A 22,111-nucleotide genomic window follows, 5' to 3' on the forward strand; every position below is an offset into this window, starting at 1 on the left:
GAAGAGGGCTCCTGTTTCTCCTCATCAAGTTCATGGGCTGGGTTAAAAAGACAAAATTATGTGACTGTCAAGGTAGGACAAATAGACTTTCAAACCACAAAGATTAATATACTACTTGCGGCTGCTCAGCCAAAGCAGGCAAACTGAATTTTGGTAGGAAAAGCTGCCTCACAGTGGGAGAGTGAAATGGGGGTCTGTAATAGCTCCCTTCCTCAGATTCTATGTTGAGTTGCAGTAGAAGATCAGAACGTGAAGCTTCTTGATGCCATTAACAAGATTGCTCCTCATTGACCTCTCCTGCCCTTGGAATGGAAGCCAGGTCCATACACACTTTGTTGCTCCCTTGAGCAACATGAAAACAAATATGCTAATTGCTAATGTACATTATAAAGATACACCTTACCACACTTGATAAATCAAAGTGTTTTTATTAATAATCATCTTACATTACAAGTATAATGTATGACAAAAGGAAAGTTCTCGTGTACATACTATGATATATCAACATAGCTCTATTCGTATCCAGTGTCCTAGGCCCTTTCACACAGGTACTATAAAGCATAGTCCGCAAATAACATTTTAACATTGTCAGAAAGATTGTGATATTAACATATTAATACATATGTAATAATAAATTTCTAGATTGTTTCTCCCCTTCCCTCTTGTGTGTGTGCATGGTTAAACTAACAGTTTGGGGACCAGGACTCGTGAGAGAAAGGGGAAAAAGGCAAACATGAGGAGATATTTCCCCTCTTTGATTCTTGTTAAGTGAGTTTATGGGGTTGCCTGAATAGGAAAAATCCAACAGCCCTCCTTTTGTAGTTAGATAATTACAGCGTACATGATGTTCCTCCCCTGCATTGGCTTCGGATTTCTATACATGAGGTGCAGTGATTGAGGGATTTCTGTACAGAGCAAGGATGCTTTGTTGGCAGCATGCGGGCTGGAAAATAGTCCAGTAGCCATGAGAGGATAGGTCCATGAAGTTCAGTCCTGAGGAGTTTGTTTTCTAGGTAGCTGTTCTTGTCTGGGCTTATACCCTAAAGTCCAGCAGCTTGTGGGTTTCAGGTAGGCCAGGTAAGTAACTGAGGTGGGTTTCCAGAGTTGTGTGGTGGCAAAGCCCTGACATATCACAGAGGGTAACAAACTACATTATTAGAGGTGCGTGGCACAAGCTTGCTCAACAAACTGCACAACACCAGTGCAAGTAGTCACTTGGCTGAGGAAAAAGATTACTGCCTTTGCCTTATCACCCCCACCCCCATTTTTTAAACATAACTTGTATAAGGCATTGCACATGGTGCCTGGATGTCTGGCACTGGAAGTTCAAATCTTACTTTCTTCACCCACCTGGAATGAAGTAACTGTGAAAATCAACAGCATGAATGAATACGCTATATTAATGCTTCGGTACTTGCCTTAACACATAACAGAAAAGAATGTTCAACTACATAAGACAAATGGCTTTGTCCACATCAGAGTTTCTGCATGATAGAAAAGAAACAAAATGGGTTGTCCATCTCAAAGGCTTTTCAGCATGTTTTTGTAAAAGGGTGATCTGTGAAAATGCTGGTTTAAATCTACAATTGACGCATGAAATCTGTCATACATATAAAATAATAATAATCACATTGAAATTATTTAGTAGGAGTGGTTCAGTCATAATGCCTCAAGCCAAGCAATTCAAGCTTTCAGACTACAGTGTTCTCAGTCCAAGCACGTTAACTCCATTGTCAATTCAAAGCTCAGCCAGAGTGTCAGCCAGTTTGTGCAGTTAACAACTCAAAGGCAGCTGCTCTTTGAAATGTGACCAGAAAGGGCAGAAGTAACTGAGGAACAACAGTGCAACTACATGTACAAGAACCACTATGGAACGACTACCCTGTACAATAAATGTCCCTATTGTACTCAGAGTTCTCTTCTTATGCTCTTCTCCCTTTCCTTATGCCATTATTGCCTTTCAACATTGCTCTATCCAGTGCTCCTAGACATAACAGACATGCTGTAGTCCTACATCTTGCTGCTTAGGCAGAAATGCCACTGCAGTCAATGCAGTCTCTCACAAATTGATGCTAGGATTAAACAATTGATGCTAATTTGCCCATCCATTTTACTTTGCTAGTCACCAAGCAATAGCAAAAAGCAGTGGGCTGGAAGAGAAACTATTTTTCAGTATGCTGGGATCTCCACTCATGAAGTCTATGTAAGCAGCCAAGAGAAGTGAGGGGGATATGAAGTAGCCTAAGTGAGAATATAGGTATCAGGAAGTATATGTGATACCAACAGTTAAGTGTTCACTTTCATCTCTGACAAGATGATGCCCAACACTGCTTTATTCATAGCACTTGTCTTCCATGCCAGTAAAATTCCTTTTCCTAGCCATAGCGACATCTTTTCTCACTGGGTAACTTTCTATACATAGGCAGATATCAAAATTGGGCTGAAAAGTTACACTGTAAGTCCTCTTTTTTCAGTCTTTTAGGGCCAAACTAAACATGATGGCGAACAAGAATATGTGGGTCCCCCTATGGATGTTTCAGCCCTTGAAAAGTCACATGCGAGGGGAGAGAGCTCTGTACCATGTGCCTGATCAGGATTGTGCCCATGAGACGTCACCTTAAAATGACAACAGCAAACCTGTGGCAGCCATGAGTTCGCCATAACATTTAGTTTGGCCCTTCATACCCCTCATAATTACAGAAGAGTCTGCCTTTACAACTATGGTAGTCAGGTCTACCTCTAAATTCCATATATGTATCTACTGAAAACATATTATAAATATATAGCACTTTCTTTATATAGTGACACATAGATAAGTGAATTCATTTCTTACACATAGTATGTTTTGAGTATGTATTGGTACATATGGTCTCACCATACATAGAGTATGACCTAGCAAAACTTAAAAAACACTTTTGTCCCACTGATTTCAAGGGGGAAAATAAGCATATTTAACTCTTTCTCAGTGTGATAAAACAGGACATCAAAGTGCTTAACTTTAATTAGATCATGACCGAAGAGTGCAATCCAGAGGAAGTTGGGTGTGCAGAAGTCCAGCTGAAGGCAATGGCGTTTTCAAGGCTGACTTCTGTGGATTGCACTTTTTATGAGTATACGTTGTATACATAGACCAGGTTACATGTATACATATTTTACTTGTCTCCAAGGGAGACAGGAATTGCATAGATATTACTGGAGTGAGAGTTCAGTGGAGTGCATTTTGACTTGGAGGTTTCTAATGCTAGGGTGGGGGTGGGGGAGCAGTACTGAGCATCTGGGTGTTTGTTGTACACGTCTTCCCCATCTTATTAGGAGAAGAAAACCTGAAAGTCTTCCTAGTCATTGGGTTTGTGCTGTGGGATCAAAATGCCTGGATAGGTATATTTGGGACTCCATTCCAGCAAAAGTGCAAACAGGCACATTCAAAGCAAAGATCAACCTTCAGGGTAATGCAGAGGGCATGTCTGGACCAGCTGGCTGTAAGAATACATACTTTCACTATCCATGTGTGTGTTCTCACTGTGCTTTTGCTAATGTAGGAAGAGCTTTGGTTTCCTGATTTACTACCATTATCCCTGTTGTGATTAGCCCGAAGGCTGTAAAAATCTGAGATTATTCACTGCTGGCAGGTTGTACAAAATGTGATATTAATGTTTGCCAACCATATATACCTGTAGAACAGCCTGAGTTACGGTGGCTGGGAAATCTGCCATCAGACACCCTTAGTTTTAGAATGCTACTACTAAAAGTTATGGGAAAACGCACTAATTAATCACAATTGGATGTGAAACAAGAAGAAAACATTTGGTTACAAAGTTTGTTTTTCAGAGATTTCTGTATTCTATCTGATAACAAACACATCCATTACAGTAACTACCTCATTTAACATGAACAGGTTGCCTGATCCTGGAAAACCAAATTGGAGGGGCTACCTTTGAAGTAGGCATCCTTTATCTCCTCCCACTCCAGGAGAATCCTGCTTCAGGTGTTCCTTACCATCCAAGATGAGCTAACTAGCACTTCTCTGTACTTTGGACAACCGCAAACATTTAACAGCTGATGCCCTCTAGTGTCCTTTATTTTTCACTACATTCACAGCAGTTTTCTGCTTCTCTTTAGATTTTTACCTGACTGAGATTATGATCAACAGCTAGCTAAAACATAACTGGTGCTCTTAGACAAATATCCTATTCAATATGACTGCCCATTATAAAAGAAAAGTGATACGCAATAGCAATTAAAAGCTGTTTTACCAATCAATGCAAGTTGGTTACCTACCAATGCAACTTGCAGTCCTCATCCTGCAATCATTATATGACTGACTAGAAACATTCAAATCTTTAGAACTCTTTACAAGAAGAAAGGTACGAGATCTTTGAACTGGGACAGGTTTCACCATACACTCATCATGTTCTTAGGTTATCTTTGACCTTTAAAACATTTTTTTTTCAAATTTAGCTTTCAGCCCCCCTCCCCCAACAACAAATTAATATTGGCTGATTACGCACATGTTGGATAATGCACTTTCAATGCACTTTATCATTTGAGGTGGATTTTTTGTTCCGCACATGAAAAAATCCATTCCAAATGATCTATAAAGAGGATTGGAAGTGCATTATCCAACGTGTACGGAATCATCCACTGTTTTGCAGTACAGGCTGTTACTTTTTACTGTTACAGGTTTGGCTTCTTGGCAACTGGCCCAACTACTAATTGCACTACTGAATTTTATGTAGGTCAATCAGTCAGTCTTACTGCCCACAAGCCATATAGAAACAGTGTTTCTTTTTAAAAAAAAAAGCTAGGTTTGAAAAGTATGGTTTCACAGACTTGGAATTGTTTTGGTGGACTTAGGATTTCTTTGCCTGCTTATTTAAAGAAAAAAAATCTCACTTATGATGTATAACATGTTTTTCTATATATCCTAAAAAGATATATTAATGGGCAAATTTTGGAAGAAATAGAATGACTGTTCTTAAGCCATGGAATGCTGCATACATCTCCTCCAAATGCCAAAAAATTGAATTTTGAATGTTAGATCATATATGGACCCCAACAGCAGCAAGCAGTTTTACACTTCTGGAGCCAAGCTGTAGAAAATAGTTATATTGCTAACAGAAAAGCATTTTTTTATAAAAGAAGAGGTAAGACTAAACTGATTTCTAAAGTACTTCAGTTTGGTTTTGACCAAGGAGGTTTAAATATTTATAGATAAGCTGATAACACTTTGAAAAATTCCAAGTACTGGAAAACTTGAAACCCAGCCAAAATTAAACACTTTAAAATCCCATTGATTTTAATAGGAATTGCAAGGGCATGCATGCTTATTATCCCCACTGAAACCAAAGGCACTTAAATTTGCTTAATTGTGATTGGATTCTGCCGTATGTTTGCTATAGATGGTATGATATTTTTAAGACACAAAGCTGGATTGCTCTGATCATCCAAAAATGGGAGAAAAAGCTTTAATAGAAGGTAAAGCCAAGTGCCTTTTCTACTCTTAGCATCACATGAAAGTTTTTCATTTCATTGTACATTTGATTTCTATACAGATTTAATTTTGCATCTTCTGTAACCCATTAAAAGTTCAGGCATTACACAGGGTGAAGGAAGTTGGGTCTAAGATAATTTCAAGAGCACACAGAAGTGACCAAAATCAATAGGCAGGAAGAGAATACTGGTAGTGATTGATTTTGGTGTTGGTTGTTTAAGCAGTAAACTGTCGTATTTAATGAGCGATAACAGCGATTCTGAAATTAGTTTCACTGACTGGTAAACATGAGTATAGTTGTGTAAACTGTTATTTGCAGTGTTATTTACCTACTACCTATGATATACAGTTGATATTGAGCATATAAAACTTTTTTGAATCTCAATGCTGTTGCTATGTTTAAGAAAAAGTGCTGTGGTATATTATCCTGTAAACTATTCTACATTAGTAACTAACTATAGTTGTGTTAATACTAATGGTGATTACTGTGAAAAATATGATTTAAAACTATTTGCTTTAATGTTGCCTAAAACATCTCAGTCTTTTCCTTATAATTCCCTTTCTCTCTCCTTTACTCATCCATGCTCTCACACAATCACTCTTCAGACTCACAGGGAATAATATACATATAGAGAAAATGAATTCTTAATATCCAGTAAATAAAATGTTGCTTGTGAGGATATGACATAGAAACTACTGAAAAGAAGACAAACCACAGCTCTGCCTTTTTTTGTGTGCTTCTTTTTCAGCCAGAGGTGGGAAAGAGTAAGAAGGCAGTGTATGAAAATTGGCAGTGGAAGTGACTAAAAGGTGTATCTGCATCAGTCCTTTTTCAGATAGGGAATTAGTAAGATCTGCACACATGTTTCTTACCCCAGATTAGTCCTGTTCTTCCTGTTTTTGTTTGCCACATGAAAGTTAGTACTGCATTCTATAGGTACTAAGTTTCCTACAATGGAGGTATACAACTGTTTTGTGATATCTCTCCTCTCAATTTTTCCCTGCATTCCTCTTACTTTACGTCATATTTTTTTCATTTACAAAAAAATATGTTAATTTTATGCACTTGTAATGGGCAACTTGCTACTTTCTTCAGCGAATCCCCCCCATCTCCACTTTGTCTATAGGTAGAGAAGGGAATATGTGCTTGTTGTTTCTTATCTTTGATCATTCTAGCCACTTCACAACCCCACAGATATGCATCAAGATGTCCCACCTCCAGCCACACTAAGTTATTGTCAGGAAAAGAAATATAACCCAGGGGAGTAAAAATAATGCTGTATGAGATAAAATGCGAAGACTCTACATGGGAAAATGCAGGACAAACTGAAATTTAAAAAAATACCAACAAGGGTGCCAGTGCAGATGTACCTGAAGAGAAATTTCTTTAACAACATGCTACATTACCACTGAAAACATACTGATTGAAATTATTTATACAAATGAAAAGCTATCACCTAGCAGCAACGGTTCCAGAGATACCTTAGCACCATAACCAATGGAGAAAGATTGGGATAAAATAGAGGGTAGGAGGAATAAGGAAAAGTTCAGTGTAACTGACATCATAACTGCACTTCCAAAATGATGAAGATTAGCATGAAATCTGTCCCTCTGGGAAACATGCCACCCTACTAGGGTTTTGTTGTTGTTGGGGGGCGGGAACAGGGTTTCCTTTTATTCCTGTGATCATCCAATATTATCACAGCGCTGTCTTGTGCCATCTGAGCAAAACAAGGCACAAGCATGAGTGAAGATTCCGGGCTTGTTTTGGCTTATTTAACCTTAACCACCGGGGTAAAAAAAAAAAAGGGAGAGAGATCTTCTCAAATATTACTGTTTCAGTTCCAAGACCAATCTCTAAACTTCTAGCAGACTGCACACCCTTCAAAAGAAAGAGTTTACAGGAATAAGTACAATATTCCATTTTTGCTTTTTGTCCCATGACAAAATTTTGCACTTGAGGAAGATATGTGAGCCTATAAAGGACAACAGCCACATGATAACAACCAAAGACTGATCTTGCATTGATATCTCCTGCTATAGAATTAGAGCAGGCTTTTCTTACACTTACTAAAAACCCATACAAACAGAAGACACAACCCATTTATGATTACAAAGACAGAGTATAAATAACACAAAATTAGCATACATATAGTTTAAGCCCTGGAGTGTCCACCATACTATGGGATTCGACTCATTGGCCATTTAGCTTCCACAGCAGCCTGGGTTTTCAGTCAACAGTTGTATTTTTTTTCTTATTCCCTACAATATAAAAATATAAATGCAAAAACAACCACAAAAAGCCCACCTTCTGCTATTTTTGTTTGCACATGCTATATCATATTGTAAGATATATGAATTGTTAGTAGAATTTTCACAGGAGTGGCAAAAAGATTGCTTTGCACTCAAAATGCCCATGGTGTGCAAGATCAAGAAAGGGTCAGAAAGAAAAAGTTAACAGGATTCTTAAAAATCTACTCTAAACTAGATGAAATTAGGCAAGAACTCCCCAGATAGACCCACAGGGCCCTGATGATCATTAGTAAAGGTCTGAAATGGCTCATTAGCTGACTAACAAAGAAAAAATAGCAGAGATAAAATATACACACACAAAAGCATAGTGAGAAGTAGGATGACATCGGCCCACCTCATCTAGCTTATGACTTGAGTTGAATTGAAAAATGTAGACTATGGCCTCAACACGTTTCTAAAGAATGAAATGTTGCCACCTATACCGCAGCTGCCACAGTTGAAGATGTCAGTAAAGGTTAAGTGTTTGTTTCATTCTTAAAAATTCCTTGTAGCTTCCATCAGTTAAGTTTAAAATTTCAGTGTGGGGTTTACATACATACATATATTTATATATAATATATATTTTCATATAATATATCAAAGCTTAGAGTATCGATTAAAAAAAGATTCAACAGCTTCCTAAACAAGAGACGTTCCTTGCTAAATATCAGGGTAAAATTCCGATCCATGGTCCGTGCTCTGCAGCACAGGCTTCTGATCCAAGGAGGACATCCTGCTCAACATTTCTGCAGACAGTGCATAACTATTGCTAGATTTCTCCTCAAACCAACTATCTAGCGCCCTTTTAGCCTCAAAATTGGCAATAGGTGGTCCATTAACAGCAATTGTCAAAAGATCACTGAGCTGTTCCAGAGTGAGCCGAGAACGGTTATTTTTGCGTACTCTCTGAAGGGCGTTGCGGCCCTTTTCACAACAGGCTGTGGAAGTGGGGAGGACTTTGAGGATCTGGATTATTTTATTTAAAAGTGGAAATCTCTGCCTATATTTACAAATGTGACTGATTAAATCTTTAAAACCATTTTTGGTATAATAATCCACCTTGAGTTCTCTCCATTCCATGAGCAAACTCCCTCTGGTGTCCATGCCCTCTCTGCTGACTTCTGTGGAAAAGGACGGCACTGATTCCAGATGTTCAAATATTTGCACCATGTCCTCCCTGCCGTAGCTCATGAGTTCCTCTGCACTTCTTGGCCAAGCTGCAAGGTCAAATACCTGGCAAGCTTTCACAAATGCCCGGCTGCGGGGCTCAAACCTTTGGGCTAGAATCACCTGTGTCTTCTGGCATATTTTTTCTCGAATTGACTGGAATTTGGCTTCAGCCACCCGTAGGTTTTTCACAGCAACACCATTAAAGCTTTCACGGAAGTTTTCCTCAAATTCCTGTAGATATTCACCAGGAGAATCTGACAGCCTGCTGATCTCTTGGATGGCCTCCTCTATTTTGTCATCCACTTGAGAGACAAGAAGGTACTCACCTTGGAAGACAAAGGCAAGTCGTGAAAGCACAGCAATTACATCCAGCAAAAAATATATCAGCTTAATTGACTGGTAGTCCATAAGAAACTGCAGGAGTGCCAAGGCAATGGCAGATGCATCTGCCCTTTGGGTTTGGCCACTGACATCTTTGAGATGGGCTACCACTTCCAGGTAATCCTTAATCAGAGCATTGAGGACATTTTGCTCCCCAATAATCCATTTGACTGCTCTAATATCACCCAAGAACTCAGTCTCTTCACAGAGGGTAGCAGCAGTGACCCTCAGTTCACACATCAGCCTGGGGGAATAACGATAAAAGCTGAGTAACTGTTTTAAGTTGTTCTCTAATTCCTCCAGGCAAGGAAGCTCTTTTCCACTGATTGCATCCAATATTTCCAAATGTGGCTTGTGTACCATAAGGGGTAGACAGAGCAACCAAGGCAGAGTCTTTCTGATTGTCATATACATGTTGGCTCTAAGGCTGGCAGTAATGTTAGCACCATCTACTCCCAGACCAACAGACGGCTTTTCATCCTGCAGCCTTATTCCAAGGGAGGAAAAAGCCCTGTCTAATGCCTGGATGTAACTATCTGTTGTAGAAAAGCCTAGCTCTTGGAGAGAGAGAAATTCAGTGGCTGGAGGGCCATCACTGCTGAGATACTGTACATATATCGCAACTGTGTCAGAAAGTAAGTCATCACTCTGCCCATCCAAAATGATACTGAGGAAGGGAGACTGCCGGATTCGCTCAACTAGATCTTCCCTAAGAGCCCGAGCAATGTGATGAATTAAGATTTGACAGTCTCCCTCATTCATATACTGATCCACTACTTTGAGTTCACATTTTCTCAGTAGTTCTGCAAGAGGCCTAAAATCACAGTAAGGCCGACCTTCCATAGCTAAATGGTAGGCTGTATTGAAGAGCAAAGTCATATTTCGGCACATCTCTTCTGTCTTTTCTGGGTGCATCCTGAGCCTGTAGAGCTGCAGGCACTTTTTGTGGAGGTTGCTCTGGCTGTGAAGTTTTATAGTATGTATCTTAAATTGCTTAGAGCCAATAATGAAGGCTGAAGTCCGAGAGGATTGCACCGTATACTGCCGGCAGACGTGGCACCACATTTCATTCAGTGTAGGGGAGTACCGTAGAAACCAAAACTTCTTTAGCCATTCTTGCTTGAAGCGGCGAATCCTCCTAGTGACAGCAGACATCTTGGAGGGCTCGTCCGTAGCTGTTATCATTTCATTTGAGACCGATTCATCTGCAGAATCTACCTCCTGGTCATCATCCTCCATGGGAACAGACATGATGCTTTCTGAAGCTGCAAAAATAGTAGAGAAAATTTAACAGAGGCTTATAAAAGGACATAAAATCATGAGCGGAACAACTACCCCACATTCCATTTTTGGCTACATACTTTTTTTAAATAGCAAAACTGATCAAACATTACTACAGTGAAATTCGATATAAAATATTTGGGGTTTCCCCTAATTGTTAAATTACCATTTCTAATAATCCAAAGAACTTTGAGCTGCAAGTGCCTACTCTGTTATTCTGTGTGCTTTTGCATTTACAAAAAGGTATTATTGAGACAGTATGACCTGAAAGGAAATTAAAGAACTCTTAAAAAGAAACACACGACAAAGTAAACAATGTTCCTTTGGAGGTGAGAAAGAAGGAAAAGATTCATTTCATACTTCATACATGTGCCACAAGCCAGTATGTTTCATGCTTAACATTGAAAGCCAGTTGTACTTTCTAGTCAGAACTCAACACAACAACATGCCATTTTTTCTGCAATAGAATGCATCAAGAATACAGCAAACAAATTCGCTGTAATTGACTTTTTTATTGAAAGCAAATGAATTACAGTAAAAAGAAATAAGATATTCTATCATATACAGACACAATCACAAGGCTTTTTTCACACAGGACTAGGCACTGCTTTATAAAACCCAAGCTTAAGACTTCAATGAGATCAGATGCTTTTCAAGAATATTCAAGGCTGGATATGAATGGCAAAAAGATTTCTTCTTGCACAGTGTTTGAAGAACACTTTTATGCTGTGTGACTTACCTGTGGGGTATGAAAATGCTTGGTACTCTGGTACCTGAGGAGGTAGTAGAGGTGGCTCAGCTAACTTGCCAGATCTTAGCATATTTAGTTCAGCCTGCAACTCACGAATCTTCTTCTTCAGTCGTATGCAATTGGGACACAATGAAGTTGTTGGGATATCAAGAGCATCTTCTTGAGTTGACACCAGAGAGAGATCAGTGGGGCTGTTCACTTTAAATGACAAGGGTTCTTCACCATCATCTTCTAGCAGGCCAATTTCTTTGGACATGGTGAAAGAAGAGCCTTGGGGGACCTTCCACTCACCCTCATTTTTGCTTCTGAGATTTGGAGAGCTCTGTCGAATACCAGGTCCACAACTTTCTGAGACATCTTGAACTTGGAATCTGGAGGACTTCCTAGTGGAAGGAGTAGAATTCTTTGTAAACTTGTGCTCTTCTGGCTTTGTTGACTCCAGAGAAGCCTCTAGGACATCTTTGAAGATGAGATCTATTTTCTTTTTCTTTATCTGGGAGGGAGGTACCCCATCTTCAAAGCTGCGTTTATAAGAGCTCTTTCCTTGCTTTGTCATGGTAAGCTCAAGTGGATAGCTCACATCTTCTTGATTTTCAGTATTTCTGTCTGATCTTTCCCTTAGTAATTTTTTATCTCCTAAAAAGAAAAAAAGTCAGGAGTTGGAAATATCAGTGGGAACTGTGCAACATTCCTCACCCCAAAGCTAAAACAAAGAAAGACAAATTTCTGCATTTTAAACGTTATATTACTCAATACTGAAACTTAATAAAAAAAAAGGTTCAGATTTTTTTTAAAGCAAAGTAAGATTGCCATGCAGAGGTAAGCCTCAGACACTTCTAAGAGAAGATGAATTTAAAATAGCTGGCTTAGCACAACAGACAGCTTGCCAAACTGTATCAAAATGAGACTATAATATTGACTTCTTGAAAATGTATTGACAGCTTTGACTTGGTAAAAGGTCTTTAGAAAATCATGAAGCTTGAAATACACTTATTTCCAAAGGAAACCAGAAAAATTTATGGACTGTTTCCATTTTATTTAACTTGACTTAAAACACGAAAGCACAAGGGAATTAAATATGAGTTTCTATTTGCTTAATACCAAACTGATTTAGAATACAGCAAAGGACATCCGAGACTGGAACATGTGCTAGTTCCCAAAGGCTGCTAAGTGTATGATCACTGTTCAAAGTTTATCAAAAAAGCTGAAACATTATGCATATCAGCAGTTATAACAAAGGGAATAGCCAGATATCCTTACCTTGAAATTCAAAAGATGTTGAGTTTGGTTCAATATCCATCTTTCTTCTATCTTGTAAATAACTCCAAGCATCAAGACTCATGGTTGCTTTCCAAACAAGATGCTGTTTTATGCTGATTTTTTTCCATTTTGAAAGTATATTTATGGTTTTGTAACAACTATCAGTTAAGTGTGGAATTTCAAATGTTGATACCACAGGATCTTGTGTTCTCTGTAATGCTAATGTAAAACTGCCAGAATGCCAGTGTAATCCTGGATTTTGTGACACTGCAATTGATGCAACTAAGCAGTCCCCTTCTCCAATATTATACAGAAATGCTATTTGTTAGTATTGTAGGTCTTAGGATGAGGTGGCAGGAATGTAGAATGTATGCAAGACTCAACTTAATGGGGGGAGGGGCAGACTGGATATGGAGGACTCTTTAAGCTGTACACATTACAATTTAATAGTTACACAGGACATTATTTTGCAAATCGGTTGTGAATTGTTCCTAAACATGGACAGTGCTATGTTTATTCTGTGATTCCATGTCACCATGTTATTTGGTGTTCAGTGCAGAATTCATCCTACCAAGGATATTAAATTTCTTTTTAAATAAAGAACACATTTCTAGCCCTCACACATATGAAAACTGATAATGTATGATGGGCACTGTTTGATGATATCCCAGAAACTTGATACAGTCAAATTGCTAACAAGAGAGCTTCAGAGCCTGAGAGAGTTCCTTAAGCCTCTTACGATTAACAGGCACTGAATAAATTAAGCAAATGAATACAAACATTGATAACTTGTATGTTTTCTACAGATTTGGGCTTTTAGTCTTTTTTTTTAAAAAAAACAACAATGTATACACATCCCTGAGCATGAATAGCTTTTCATTATTTTTCCTTTAAAAGAGGACTGGCCAGAAATAAAGCAAAGAATTCCCTTTTAAAATAATGAAAATTTAAAGGCAACTGAACATGAAAAACAATGTAAGAAATCCTTATAAAAAAAAGGTATTAAAATCAGGAAAAATTCAAGCACAAGGGCAGAAACACTTGTGTGAGAAATATGTGCTGGAAATTTACCTGACCTTACTTTAGTTTCACTGACTATGGTTCTTGGTACCTTGCACCCCAATAAAACTGTCTCCTAAGAAATTAGGTGTGTATGGGCATGTCTCAATGCCTTCATCAATTATTTTCATTTGATAATGAGAAAGGCTTACCTCAAAGAATGGAAAGCTCTTATATAAATAGCTAGCCTTAAAGATCATGGGTATGTCAGACGGTGACACCCAAACCATGTAGTCTACTGAGATGAGCTTTGGGAGGGGTATAAATAAGGTTAAGTAAGTAAGTAAGTAAGTAAGTAAGTAAAATCTCCCTCTTCTACTGCAACTATTATCAAGGAGAAAATTACACAGGACCACAATTTAAATCTGTATTTGTATATACAATTAGAATAAGGCGTATACGTGAGAAACTTAAACAGAGATAGGTCATAAATAGAATATGAAGGAATATTCTGCTAATGAGAGGAAAGGGGTGGGTGGGGTTTGAGCTCAACAATACCAGAGTCTGATAGCAACCAGTCACAAGCTTGTAGGTCCCTGTTCCACACTCAAGATGAGAGACCAGGAAAGAAGCACAGAGCACAAGCTCCATTTTGTGTTTATGGAAACTCACAACTCAAGACCCTTCAGTCTCTAATGAATACCCAGGAAATCCATGACTGAAGCAAGCTTTGTCCTTGTCTCCAGATGGCTGCTGGGAAGGGCCTACATCTAGCAGAATTTGGTGATAGAGATTTGAGGCAGTAAAATGAACAGAGGGTATTGCATATTCTTAATGCTCTCTCAAGTAAAAACTATAGCCCCCAACCCTGAAGTTTGTGGGGAAAAGAGAGGGCTTCATTATCTTACAGAGATGGTCCAGTATTTGGCATTCCCTTCATTAGCAGCTGATACATTTTAACCCCCTGGACTCCATTCTCCTCATATTTTTAAATAAGCTTTTGAAATTCAAAGCGCTTAAAGTTTCATGTCAGGGGGGTTTCAATCTTATTTCGAGAACCAACATAGCACCTTAATAACATGTTTTATGGACTGTCATACAACAGTGGGCCTAAGAACAACTCCTCCACTTTCCGGGGTGTGTGTGTGTGTGTGTGTGTGTGTCACATTTTACAAAGGAATGTCTTTTACCAAGTCAAAGTATCAAAGCAGCAGCTAAACATTATGATGCTAGTATTAATTCGAGTGGCAAAGTTAGGGAATCTGCCTCTTGCAGGTCATATCTGCTTGTGTTTAGGTACAACAGCCCTTCATATAGCCTTTGGTCACAGCATTACATGGCTGATCAGATCCAATTTAGAACTATCTGAAATTGTTTTTAAACTAAATATATGGACAATACTGGGCACTGGATCTGGTCCATTGTGTGTATTCCTTTGTGCACAACAGAACTGCAGCTTTAATTTATTGGGTATGAGATCTGTATACATGAATTTAAGCTCACCTACAAATGCAAACATAACCAAAGGACACACCCCAGAGACTCGTCACAGATGGTACAGTAAACATATTTGAAATGTCTGATGTAAGTCAATGAAAGTGCCATTTCACAAGTATAGAGAAAAGAGAAGTGTAGGAACCTAAACCCTGTGTGATCACAATATACAAACACATGGAAAACCTAAATTCTGGTCTGTTGTGGTGAAAACCAGGAACACAGATCTACCAAAGCCACTACCATGGCACTTTTGTATCTGTCTGCTTAGTTAGGTCTGGCAAAATGACATTGTGATCCTATGAACAGAGTACAAGAACACAAGAGGGGAACTTCTGGACTTCCGTGTATGACTCCATCTAGTAACTCCCAAACGTACTTTTAAAAATTTGGGAGGATCAGGAACTCCTATGACAGTGGATTTTGCAAAAGAGTGTTGATGTCCCTCTTCCCTTTAGACTATTTTTTGGGCTCAAAAACCGATCCTGTGGCAAGCAGCTAGGGATGCTTTTTGTGTGTCCCTCCTCCAAATTTTCTTCTTCCAGTGTCTGTGGAGACTAAAAAAATTCTCTAGTTAAAAAGACCCATGGATGTGTACTTTTGCAACACTGACATTCAGGGATCCCAAGAAAAGTATCTGTTTTACACAGATACAAGAGAACTGGGAGTGTGTTTTGGCAAAAGTGATACAGTAGTGGGTTGAGATTCCCTTTCAAGCCAAAAGAAGAAGGGTTATATCTTCTGAGAAGAAGATTAATTCCTGCCCAGTTTCTAAAGGAGGTTTGGCTCTGAGGAGAACCCCAGGTCTGTTCTGAAGGGAAAACAGTTTTAAATGGTTTTAAATTAACTCCAGGAAACCTGAACTGTCATAGGGAGCTTTATGAAGAAACATTATTGCTGTAACTAAAGTAATAAGTAAAACCTCTCACTGTTAAGAAGCAAGAATATATGAAACTAAGCTTCAAGGATACTATCTTGTCTGTTACTCAAATTATTCTGTAATACCAAGCAAATTTTACCTCAGCACTTCCATCCCCTGAACTACACCCACTCAATCCCTACCTGTTAAATAAAGTTGTTATTTCTTTTTGAACATTATACAGTCTTTTGTGCCATTTCCAACAAGAAGGAAGAAGGCTCCTGCTTTTCCCCATCAAGCCAAAATCGTATCAGCCTGTCAGGGTGGGAGAAACAGACTTTCAAAACTTCAGATATTAACACACTACTTGGGGCTGCTCAGTCAACGCTAGGAAACTGAAAATCTCCCCTCACAGTGGGGGAGTGAAAGGCGGGGGGGTTCATCATAAATAGCTACATGAAAAAGGAGTTTACAGAAACTGAGACACCATGAATCTTCATGGCAAGTGGGGAACGGAAAAGGTAGGCAGAGGGGAAAAAGGAACCTCACCCCTTAATTTCTTCATTCTCTGCTTTTCTCATCATCCTCTTGGTTCTCCCCACCTCTTTTACCATTACTAAATTTGGGAGGATCTGAAAGGACCTTGGTTCTTTCCTCCCTTTTTATAGGAGCAGCTTCAAATCAGCCATTTTAACCAGAGGATAGAGACTGATTCATCAGGTAGTGCAGGGCTGTTTCCACACTGCTTACCTTCCCTTGGAATAACCCAGAACGTCACGCAAAAAACGCAAAAGATTGCATTTTCTTGTGTGAGATTTGCGCGACGTCACGTAAATCTCGCGCAAGAAAACGCAATCTTCCGCATTTTTTGTGCGACATTCCGGGTCATTCCGAGGGAAGGTAAGCAGTGTGGAAACGGCCCAGGTGTGCTAACCTCAGTGGCAGGATGCCACTAAGCAGCTTTAGTGTACATGTGAACCTTGGGTACTAGGGTGGGTGAGCAAAATCCATTACCACCTCTGAGATTTACACACTCCCTCTCTCTCACACACAAACCCTTGAGTTTACTTAGCAAATGTATCTACATTCATTTTATATGTATACATATAGCATGTATCTAATAACATATTATGATTCCTCCCCCTGGAGAGATAAAAAGAGCTGCCTAGATTAAAAAAATCTGCATAAAAATATCAGCAAAGGGAGGAGACACCTAAGGCTAAACTATATGTTACTGCAAATCTGGAGTTGCAGAAATACACACACACACAAAATAACAAGGTGACCATAAATGTCATCTATAGTTGTAGCTCCTTGCTGCCCCTCTAGTAACAATAATTTATTTGCCCCCTAAATTACATGGAGGCAATCTTAGGGTTTTTGCAATGGGAGGAAGGAGGAGGAAGAGAATGAAGTGCACTGATAATCAAGTACAAGATCCTACTCTTGACATGATAATATATGCCTAGAAAGCAGAATTATCTAAAAGGAAAGTATCAACACATCTAAAATGCCCAACCAGTGATGCTCTATTAATTTATTTCAACTGGGTTTTCTGTTCATTTCAGTCTCGAGACACTGCATTTGTTTGTAAGCTTTTCCATATATCAAATGTTACTAGGTTTGTCATTGCTTTGAGAACTTTTGTTTGCTTAGGTGTGCTAAACATTCAGAAAGAATTAGTGAACAAATGCCTGAGAGCAAGAAGGGAAATCACCCACCTCTAGTGAAGTTTCTATTGATGGTCTCCTGAGACATGCTGTGCAACCTCTTCATGTAATCTTCACTGTACCAAACTCTCAGCCTTTCTCCTGGCCGGATGTCCCGACAAGTTCGAAAGTAAATCTTCTCACTGTGCTGGAACGCCATCAGGTTCTGTTCCCTTTCCTCTCGGGATATGGCCACATACCTGAGGACAGCAGGACAGATTTTGACTCACAAGAAGACATAATTGAAATTAAAAAAAACCTTTGTCACAATCATGTCAGAGGGTGCTCTTGAAAGACAGCCACAGAAATAGGAGTCCTGGATGGCATGAATAAAGACATATAAACTGACAGGGCAGTAAGAAAATAACAAGCACATCTAAGGAATGTTTAAGGATTTCTCAAGACTGGTGTGCCATTTCTGCCTGGGAAGAGATCTAATTGTTCTGAAGAGTGCTTCTTCCCCACTCAAGAGCTTGAGCATGTTCGCAAAGTGCTTACTGGACTGAAATACAATTCATGGTTCTTGGACTATATTGTTTCTTTATACACCTAGAAACAAGAGCTGCAGATGCTCACAATTGGCCCCTACATGGAACACCTGCCACGAGAAAGCAATTCAGAGCAGCCCTCTATGCGGCAATTGTATTTTTCAAAGCATTTCTTCCATCCATCTGAAAGCATCATTGCATTCTTTTTCTTTGGATACTTCAGTTCAGTGAGACAAAAGGGAATGGATAACTGTGGTAAGCAATGATCAGATTTCTGGATCATTATTTTTGAGGCATAAAACCTTGCTGTACAAGAAGTCGTGTTTTTGTTAAGCAGCCATGCTGCTGTCACTGTAGCTGCATACACGTAGCTAGTAACTGCAGACCCCAAATATGAAGCCTTACACACTTAGGAAAAGGGGTCTGGATTGCACAGTAAACCAAGTCCCATCTAACCTTATCACTTAGGACTGCTAGACTAAAGAGTAGCAGAGGAAGATTCTGCCATTTTAGCTAAATGATCTCTCAAGACAGTCATTTTTCAGGAACCGATTAGGCATATGCTTGCTGCCACTGAACTGGATCAACCTTTTAGTTTTAGAGGTCATGTTACCCTTGACCAAATCTCTCTCCTCTGCTGCTTTTATTTTTAAAAAAATTAACATCACAGTTTTAAGCAATGAATTATTCCAAACACGTATGCAATACAAAAATCTGTAGGAAACCCTTGCAACTTTCGATCTCAGCCTGTGTTAGTTTCTAATGGAGCATACCCATCTACTATTCCTCCTGTCCATGGAACTGATCTTCCAGGACAACAGAGCACAGTTATGTGATCACATAATGTGGTACATCATTGCTTTCTGTATAGCTTTAATAGTTATGTGAAAAATTGTGTTTTTGTATAAAAAATGTTTCTTCAGAAACATGAAAACACTTTCAGGAACATGAAAGTACGCACTTTCATACTAACACAATATCAAAATATATGTTGAGTGAAGGAAAATAGAGCGCTTGTAGCCTTTAATTTCGCAATAATTGTTGTATGTAAATGTAAACTGGCTGGCCCCATGCAGATAATGAAACCCACAAAACAAAGCCACCACAATAAAGGAAGTGGTCCCTGCTTACTTGGGGGCAATCTCCAGATAAGCAGAAAAATGACTTTATAATTTAACTGAAATAAAGAAAAAAATAATATAAAGAAATAGTCTTATGAGGTCTGAAAATGTTCCAGAAGGGATGGAAAGCTGAGATCACGTATCAGTTAAAAGGAAAAAAAGAGGGAATGTGGAAGAAGTCAGACTGTTCCAGTCATGAGAGCTTAGGAAATCCTGTGGGATATGTGTGTGCTGTATGTAGGGAGGATTTTGTAACTGGATCTCCATGATTTCTTGCAGGTCCCCAGCATGCACAAAACTTATTATCATGAACTTGCTTCCTAGTAGTGACACAGAGGCCTATATTGAAACAGGCCCACAGGTAACACATGTTCAAAGTTCAGTCAATACTCTGAAAGGGAACAACACAACCCACTTGTGGTTAAAACAAATGAGAAACAAATACCAGTGACTGACCGTGGGGATTGTCTAAACCACCCAATACATTATGATGTTAAAGGTCCACCCCCCTCTTTGAACCTCCACCCCAAATCTCAAAAGACACACATACAGGCTACCGACTAGTATTAGGAATGGAAGACTCCAAGCCAGAGCAATGTTTCAGTGAGGAAAAGGCTGAATGGTCATCAAGGACTTCAGCAGACGTTAAAAGCACCAGTTGATTTTTTTCTGTAGTCAGAGCAACTACTCTGCCGCCTTTGAACTGCCCCTGGTTCGATAGATACGGCTTCTGACTCACGCTGCCTCCTCTCACAGATTTGGTGAGCCTCTCTCACACCTCCACCATTCTAGACTGCAGGTATGATCTCATATGTATTTAAAACATTCATTTCCACCCCAAAAGCTCTAAATTTCCCTTAAAAAAAAAAGAAATCTGCACATATCAAGTTTGCACATCAAGGAGAAGGCTGGGCTAGAACGCTTCTCTCTGGCTTCTAGCTTTTCATGTGGATGGAATCTTTAATCCTGTGAGACCCTGAATGCAGCCTGCAGTGAGAAAACTCAGGTTTACCACCTCTGTGAGAAACAGTCCTCTGTTTTGGTTTCTTGCTGCTCGGCATTCTAATTGCCCGAGTGATGAGATACCTGCTCTCCAAACCAGTACTCAACGATGGACTTCTACTGTTTGACATTTGCTGTATCATTTGTTCCTGGCCTAGTTTTTCAGGGCTGCTCCCAGTGCCCTGTAGCCCACCAGAATAAGGCATTGATCTGTACTCATTAATCGTTATGGTCTATAATTTTAAAATGTCTGTGATATGGTTTGATTATTACTTGCTTTTTGCTTAAAAGTTTTAATCTTATCTTCCTAACAAGCTGGTCAAGGTATCTTACAATAAAAGACCATAATAAATATATCAGTAATACCTGCTTCCCAGGAAACTACCATCTCAAACAATAAAATAAAAATAAATAAAAATAAATAATAATTAAAAATCCTTTTCACATATATTAAAATACTGTTAACCATGTGATATATGGATTGTTGCTTGCTTGCAACCAGGCACTTCCAATCATTTCCTCTTGAAAATATGTTGTTTTTTTACTAGAAACAGTCAAATCCTTTCCCATCAACTTCACTTTCCTAGACCTCCTCAAGAAGGAACTCCCTGATCCACACCTACAAAAGCAAGTAAGATTCAACAGGTAACTGAAGGCACTAGTGCTTTTGGGGGATGGGGTGGGAGTATTTTGCAAATCACTGGCCAGTAATCAGTACAAACAACTGCACTGAGAAGTTTTCCAGGTGAGTGGGAGATAATACCTCTGGCCAAATCAAAAGAAAGAAAAGATTCAAGAAAAATAGCAATAAAATCAACATTGCACCAGAGTGTCTCTTGTAGGAATCATGGAGACAAAAGAGATACATGAATATCAAAACTATGCTTCACTTGGAATAAGATCTCTCAGGACTTCAGCTACAGACAGAAGAATGACCCAACCAAAAATCTGAGTTTAAATATATTTATTGTTAACAAAAATAGTAATATATGAAATAAAATATTGGATAAGCAGAGCATTAAAATCCAAAGGGGCACTTAAAACATGCCATGTTGAAATAATCACATTTAAGCACTTAAAAGAGAAGAGAATTCATCCCTTCTTGCTAATTCTTCACACCAAAAAAGATAGTGTGGGATGTATCTTCATATGCACAGATAAGGTTTTTAAATATATATATGTATATATATATACATATATATTAATGTCCTACTTTTCTTAAGTTAAATCTTCATATTCTCCCTCAAAGGAAACCAGCTCAGGTCATCCATGTAAATGTTACCAAATAAAAGTTCCTGAAACCCAGAACATCTAGTTTTATGAGAAAATTTCAGCAGAAGCTGAGAGTGGCAACAACATGTAAAGCTTATACATGAGCATCCATTCTTCCAGGTCGAAATCCTAGAGACTGCTTTTGAAATTATACCACCCATCATTACCTCTTACAAGGATAAATCACAGCAATCTCGTTCATCCTAATGACCTGGGGACCGACACAAGATACTTCATCATCTCTATTCATCATCACTGCCATTCCAATATACAGCACCATTAACAAACAAAGTACTTGACAGAATTAACACAAAAGATGTGCATATCTGTCCCAAGGGACTTACAATCTAAATTTATTTGCAGGGAGTAACACCTGCATTTCAGTGGTGGAATGCTTCCATAGTCTGTACACTATGTCTTTCAAGTAAATTAACTGATGTGATAGCAGGAGCAAAATATACATATATTTACTCTGGTCAATTCATATCCATAAGTTTTTCTTTACAGGATGTCATATGGCTTTTTCTCTCCGGTAACTAGG

The 22,111-nt window shown here is 38.8% G+C and overlaps 1 protein-coding gene across 3 annotated transcripts in view; it reads right to left on the reverse strand.

Moving 5' to 3' along the window:
• Window positions 1–412: 412 nt before the first annotated feature.
• PRDM11 (PR/SET domain 11) overlaps window positions 413–22,111 on the reverse strand; it is an 84,292-nt gene continuing 62,593 nt past the window's right edge. For 2 of the 3 annotated variants that reach the window (XM_054970793.1, XM_054970794.1), the window contains exons 6-8: window positions 17,700–17,887; window positions 11,355–12,002; window positions 413–10,599 (exon numbers count right to left, since the gene is read on the reverse strand). In XM_054970793.1, the coding sequence (XP_054826768.1) occupies window positions 8,444–10,599; window positions 11,355–12,002; window positions 17,700–17,887 (2,992 nt within the window). In that variant the 3' untranslated portion in view covers window positions 413–8,443. The remainder of the gene's footprint in view (window positions 10,600–11,354; window positions 12,003–17,699; window positions 17,888–22,111) is intronic. The other variant, XM_054970795.1, reaches the window with a different exon arrangement.

The sequence above is a fragment of the Eublepharis macularius genome, chromosome 2, assembly GCF_028583425.1.
Source record: "Eublepharis macularius isolate TG4126 chromosome 2, MPM_Emac_v1.0, whole genome shotgun sequence".
Taxonomy (NCBI): Eukaryota; Metazoa; Chordata; class Lepidosauria; order Squamata; family Eublepharidae; genus Eublepharis; species Eublepharis macularius.